At 47.5% G+C, this 6,133-nt stretch overlaps 1 protein-coding gene across 1 annotated transcript in view; it reads left to right on the top strand.

Annotated features, from left to right (window-relative positions):
• Positions 1-6,133, top strand: part of MYO1C (myosin IC) — a 33,341-nt gene that overhangs the window by 17,063 nt on the left and 10,145 nt on the right. The window contains exons 12-14 of the mRNA XM_064729574.1: positions 5,082-5,187; positions 5,491-5,571; positions 5,917-6,008. Coding sequence (XP_064585644.1) covers positions 5,082-5,187; positions 5,491-5,571; positions 5,917-6,008 — 279 coding nt within the window. The remainder of the gene's footprint in view (positions 1-5,081; positions 5,188-5,490; positions 5,572-5,916; positions 6,009-6,133) is intronic.

Raw genomic sequence — 6,133 nt, 5'->3', positions numbered from 1 at the left:
GGAATCAGACAGGTTGTGTGGTGACCCTGCATGGCCTGGCTGGTGGCTGAGGTGTGAGCAGAGCTGTCAGCGCTGTCCCCAGCGTGCAGGAGCTGCGATCCCACCCAGCCCATGGCCGGGGGCTGTTTTGGGGCTGTCTCAGCGGGGGTTTCTCGGGCACTCCCCTGATCCGCTGTCCCCTCCCAGCTACGCCATCGCGGATAACTCGTACCGCTCCCTGCGCACCGAGAGGAGGGACCAGTGCATCCTCATCTCCGGAGAGAGCGGCGCCGGCAAGACCGAGGCCACCAAGAAGATCCTGCAGTACTACGCTGTCACCTGCCCCGCCAGCCAGCAGGTCGAGACCGTCAAGGACCGGCTGCTGCAGTCCAACCCCGTCCTGGAGGTACCTGCCAGCCCTGGGGGCAGCCGTGACACAGCGGTGACACAGCGTGTCCTGGGGATGGACATCAGCAGGGAATCCTGCTCCGATTCCCGGCCAAAGCCCTCCAGGAGCAGTTCTGGCACGGATGGGGTTTGGGGACAGAGGGGATTTGGCGTGGGAAGAGCTCTGGGACACTCTGCAAAGGGAAACATCCCAGCGGGCAGCTCACACAGGCTGGGTTCGTTTTGTGGTGCTGTGGTGTCCTCTAGTGTCCAGCCCTGGCTGTGTGCAGTGCCCTGAGATATCTCTGTGCCCTGAGATGTCCCTGTGCCCTGTATCCGTGTGTCCCTGTGCCCTGAGATATCCCTGTGCCCTGAGATGTCCCTGTATGCGTGTGTCCCTGTGTCCCTGTGCTCTCTGTCCCTGTGCCCTGAGATGTCCCTCTGTCCCTGTATCATGTCCCTGTGTCCTGTTTCCCTGTATCCCTGAGATGTGCTCTGTGCCCTGTATCCCTGTGCTCTGTGCCCTGTATCCCTGTATCTCTCTGCCCCAAGATGTCCCTGTATCTGTCTGGCCCAAGATGTCCCTGTATCTGTGTGTCCCTGTACACGAGATATCCCTGTTTCCCTGTGTCTCTGTTTCCCTGTGTCCCTGTGCCCTGTGTCCCTGTATCCCTGTGGGCTGAGATGTCCCTGTGCCCTTTATCCCCTGTATTCCTGTTTCCCTGTGCCCTGGGATGTCCCTGTACCCCCGTGCCCTGTGTCCCTATGTCCCTTTATCCCTATGCCCTGACATGTCCTGTTTCCCTGTATCCCTGTGCCCATTATCCCTGTATTCCTGTTTCCCTGTGCCCTGAGATGTCCCTGTGTCCCAGTGCCCTGTTTCCCTGTGCCCTGAGATGTCCCTACATCCCTGTTTCCCTTTATCCCTGTGTCCCTATGTCCCTGCTTCCCTGTGCCCTGAGATGTCCCTGTGTCCTTTATCCCTGTTTCCCTGTGTCCCTGTGTCCCTGTACCCTATATCCCAGGCAAGGTGACCCCCAGCAGCAGCAGGCAGCCCTGCAGCCCCTGTGGCAGTGAGCTGTGACAAACAGCTGTGGGGACAGAGGAAAGGCTGTCAGATGTGACATTTGTTGTCAGCAGTGGACTGGCATTAAAATCACCTTGCAGGAGGGTGGAAGTGTTTTCGGGGATGTTCCATCTGCACTGCTTGCACAGGGTGTAAAGATCAGCCTTAGAATTCAGGCAGAAATCTGTTTCCTTCTGGGTTTCCAGGAAGGAAAATCCTGGGCTGTAAATAAATAACTGACAGCTTCATCCAAGTGTTTATAAATAATCTGACTTGGTACTCATTTAATTTTCTCTAATAATTTTCATTTCAGGCCTTTGGAAATGCAAAAACCCTTCGGAATGACAACTCCAGTCGGTTTGGGAAGTACATGGATGTGCAGTTTGATTACAGGGTAACTTAGAATCTGCTTTATCTGTCAGGACTGGTCCCAGTTACAGGAGCTCTCTGTGTTCCTGTATTGTTGTGTGTGTAGTGAGTGCTTTGCATTTCCTTGCTCACAGCATAAGCAGAGCCTGTGGTAGCAAAGTTTGAGTCCAGAGGGTTTTATGGCACTCACTCTCCTTTCATTCCTCCCTTATTTCTCTGTACAAGGAGTCACTGAGATCAAACCCTTTTATCTCTGGGGTATTTTATTTCTAGTGCTCTGTGCCAGTGGATACTCCCAGGTAAATCCTCATAAACCAGGTGAGAGATCTGAAGATAATTCCTGTCCTGAGGAACTTTGCACAGAGTTTGTGCCCACTCTGATCCCAACTGCCCCACAGCAGCAAGGTGGACACAGTGCAGGGGCTGGGGAGCTCAGCACTGCCATCCTTCAGCTCTCCTTTAATCCCTCCACACTCAGTTTTGGTGCTTTCCCTTTGTGGTGAATTCCTAGAAGGAATTTGAGCACTGAAATCACCACCGTGCTGAAATAGAGCTTGTGGCACAGAATGGCAGATCATTTTCTGTGTTTTTGTGGGCTTTTGCTTCAGATCTTGTCTTTGAACACACAATGAAGAAGCAGAAACATTTTCCTCTGTGTTGATGAACTCTTTCCACGTGTCTGGTTTGGTTTAGGGGGCTCCTGTTGGGGGCCACATCTTGAACTACCTCCTGGAGAAATCCCGAGTTGTGCACCAGAACCACGGCGAGAGGAACTTCCACATCTTCTACCAGCTGCTGGAGGGAGGGGAGGAGGACCTGCTCAGGAGGCTGGGCCTTGAGAAGAACCCACAGCAGTATCACTATTTAGTAAAGGTGAATATTAACTACAATTCTTAAAATATTTTATTACAGGGTTGGGGTATCTCCAATTGACTTTGTCATTTCCTTCCCTCACTTCAGAAATAACTCTGAGGTGATTGCTGTAAAAAGAAACACAATGCATTGGGCATGGATAATGTATCTTTGATGATTATTTAGTTATTTATATCAAGCTGTGTCTTTTTAGGGTCACTGTGCAAGGGTGAGTTCCATAAATGACAAAAACGAGTGGAAGATCATGAGGAGAGCCCTGTCTGTTATCGGCTTCAATGACACTGAGGTGGAGGTGAGGTTCAGCAGCACAGATTTTTCTATTTATAAGGATTTTTTCTGCTTTGATTTAGGATTTCTGATTGAAATCAGTGAATCAAATCAGAGTGAATATATTCCCCACAAAAATCCTAAAAATATTTACAAAATGCTCTCCTAAAAAGTGAATTAACACAAAAACCTTGCTGTGTGTTCATTCCATCATCCTGATCTCTGCCTGTTGCTCCCATGGCAGGATTTGCTGAGCATTGTGGCCAGTGTCCTGCACCTGGGGAATGTCCAGTTTGCTGCTGATGAGCAGGGGAATGCTCAGGTCACTACAGAGAATCAGATTAAATACCTGGCCAGGGTGAGTATCACCAGTGAGGGAGATACTACAGGAAAGGTCAATTGTAGAGGATTCCTTACTTTGAGCTTAATATCATCATAGTTTTAGACTATGATTTAGAAAGTCTCATAAATTTAATAAAAAACCTAAATAGAATGGAAACATTATCATCAAACCCATTTAATGGATAACTTCTCTATTTACCATCTGACCACCCTTGCCTTGAGGTTTCCACCTTGGGGCAGTGAGGTAGGAAGAGAATGTGGAAAAGAGTTTTAAAGCAAGAACCACCTCAGTGCCTTTGCTTGGTCACTTCCTTCCATTTGTTAGCTGAAATCCCTGCCAGAAAGGAGGGAAGGGAGGGATTGATGCTGCAGAGTTGTTCAGTGTGAGTGGGAAATAAAGGGTTGTTTCACTGGGCTGGGATTTTAGGAAAATGGAATGTACAACTCCATAAATTAACTGAATATCCTGCATGCAGCTGCTGGCAGTGGATGGCTCAGTTCTTCGGGATGCCCTGATCCACAAGAAGATCATAGCAAAAGGGGAGGAGGTAAGAGCAGATCCTGGGCTTTGGGAGGCAAAGGGGATTCAGTGAATCAGCTCCCCCATCACCTCTCAGGAGGTTGGCACTGCAGGGATCCCCCTGGTGATGCTCCAGCCACCAGCAGGGTGATTTTGTGTGTCTGTTCAGTGATGATGAGGCAGGAAAAGGGGGGATCCCTTGGTTTGGAGGTGCTGAGTGCTTTGCTCTGCTCTGTTGCAGCTGGTGAGCCCCCTGAACCTGGAGCAGGCAGCCTATGCCCGGGATGCCCTCGCCAAGGCCGTCTACGGCCGCACCTTCTCCTGGCTGGTCAGCAAGGTCAACAAATCCCTGGCTTACAAGGCAAGTGAACCCTCTGCTTGTTGAGATCCAGCCAAACATTACAGCAACTTCCAGATCTTTCAGCCTCAAATCAAGTTCCATGCTTTTAGTAATTTCTAAATTATTTTTTTATTGATCTAATCCCAGTAAACGCTGGGATTTGATGATGAAGATCCAGGGATGGATCATAGCTGTCAGCAAATACCTACATTTGTTTTACCTACATTTGTTTTCTGCTCTATTGCAGGAAGAGAAGTTTCCAGGCTGGAGAAGTACAACGGTTCTAGGATTGCTGGACATCTATGGGTTTGAGGTTTTCCAGCACAACAGGTTTGTTTTGATAAATTCTGAGGTACATTGTTCAGTTTATGGTGTTTTCACAAGGCTTTATTCCATTTCTTATTAAAAGAGGTGGCATTTAAATGTCAGGACATCAAGTGAAAAACTGCTAATCACAGGGCTTCTAACACTTAAGATATCCAGCTAATAATTAGCATTTACAGCTATTAATGGTGCTGGTGTTTTAAATAAACTGTTGGTTTTGGGATGTATTCCTGCCTTACCTGGAGCTGGGCCTTTGTGCAGCTCTCCAGCCCAGAGTGGCTCTTGTGGCATCTTCCCATGGTGGTGACAAACCAGGGATGGGACTGGCACAGTCTGGGACCTCCCTGGCAGGTAGCACTGACTCAAATTTGCAGTGTTATTGGGCCTTTATTCAGGTTTTTGTGTTCCTCCATGTTCCATCCTTCATGTCCATTTTTCCCTCCTTCTGGAACTCTTTGAGTTTCCCTAAATAATCAATTTACTAAATGCATGCAGTCTGTAAATAAACACTTCACACAAATCTCTTTCTCTCGATTCACTGTATCCCTGCTGCTCCCACTGTTTGTACCCCCTTCTGTACAAACTGTGATTATTTTTCTGCTTTTTCTTTGCAGCTTTGAGCAGTTTTGTATTAATTATTGCAATGAAAAGCTGCAGCAGCTCTTCATAGAGCTGACCCTGAAGTCAGAGCAGGAGGAGTACGAGTCCGAGGGCATCGCGGTAAGAGCCCAAACCCCCTCCCTGTCCTTGCAGAGATCCTGCCACCAGCTCCAAACCAAGGGAATAAAGAACTTTCCTTTTTCCCTTCTTTTGGAAACCCTGGTAACTGTGTGAGACAGCTGGAAGTGAGTAATGCCATCCCAAGCTTTTAATAAAGCAGTGTTAGGAAAACAAATGTGATGAGTGAAAAGGCTTTGACAGAAAGATTGTTTCAATCAGGTGTTCTCTGAAATGTTCTGAAATTTACATTTCTTTTCCAGTCTAGAGCTGTTTTCACCTAAGTGTGATTTCTTGTCTTTGCAGTGGGAACCAGTTCAGTATTTCAATAACAAAATAATTTGTGATTTGGTGGAAGAGAAATTCAAAGGCATCATTTCTATTTTGGTGAGTTGAAAACATCTTTCTGAATGAAAAATTTTGAGCAGTGTAGTGGAAAACAAGGAGGAAAATGTAGAAAAAAATCAGTTTATGTTGGAAGTGTTTGAGTAGGTGGGAAGAGCAATAATGCACTGAATAGTGACACCAATAGAAGTCATTGCATCTCCTCCATGTGCTCTGGGGAAAGCAGCTCCCAATCCAGGCAGTCTGGAAGGAGGGAAATATTTTCCTTTTCAGCTCAAGAATTCTTCATTTACTGAGCTAAAAGTTGTTTATCTGTGGAAAGGCCAGACTGGAGGAGAGTTTCAGTGAGGCAGAGCCCAGAAATGCCTGGAATTTGTGTGTTTGTAGGATGAGGAGTGTCTGAGACCTGGGGATGCCACAGACACGACATTCTTGGAGAAACTGGAGGAGACTGTGAAGAACCACCCTCATTTTCTCACGTGAGTGTTCCCTCAGCTGAGGGATCCCTGGGTGTGAATAACATCCTCACTGTGCTGGGTCCCTCATAAAAGATGATAATTCTCTTTTACAGAGAGCTTTGATTGATATTTAAGATAATATAAAA

Source organism: Zonotrichia leucophrys, chromosome 19 (genome assembly GCF_028769735.1).
Source record: "Zonotrichia leucophrys gambelii isolate GWCS_2022_RI chromosome 19, RI_Zleu_2.0, whole genome shotgun sequence".
Classification (NCBI taxonomy): Eukaryota; Metazoa; Chordata; class Aves; order Passeriformes; family Passerellidae; genus Zonotrichia; species Zonotrichia leucophrys.
Note: the sequence above shows the minus strand (reverse complement) of the source record. Positions and strands in the feature narration are given on the sequence as shown.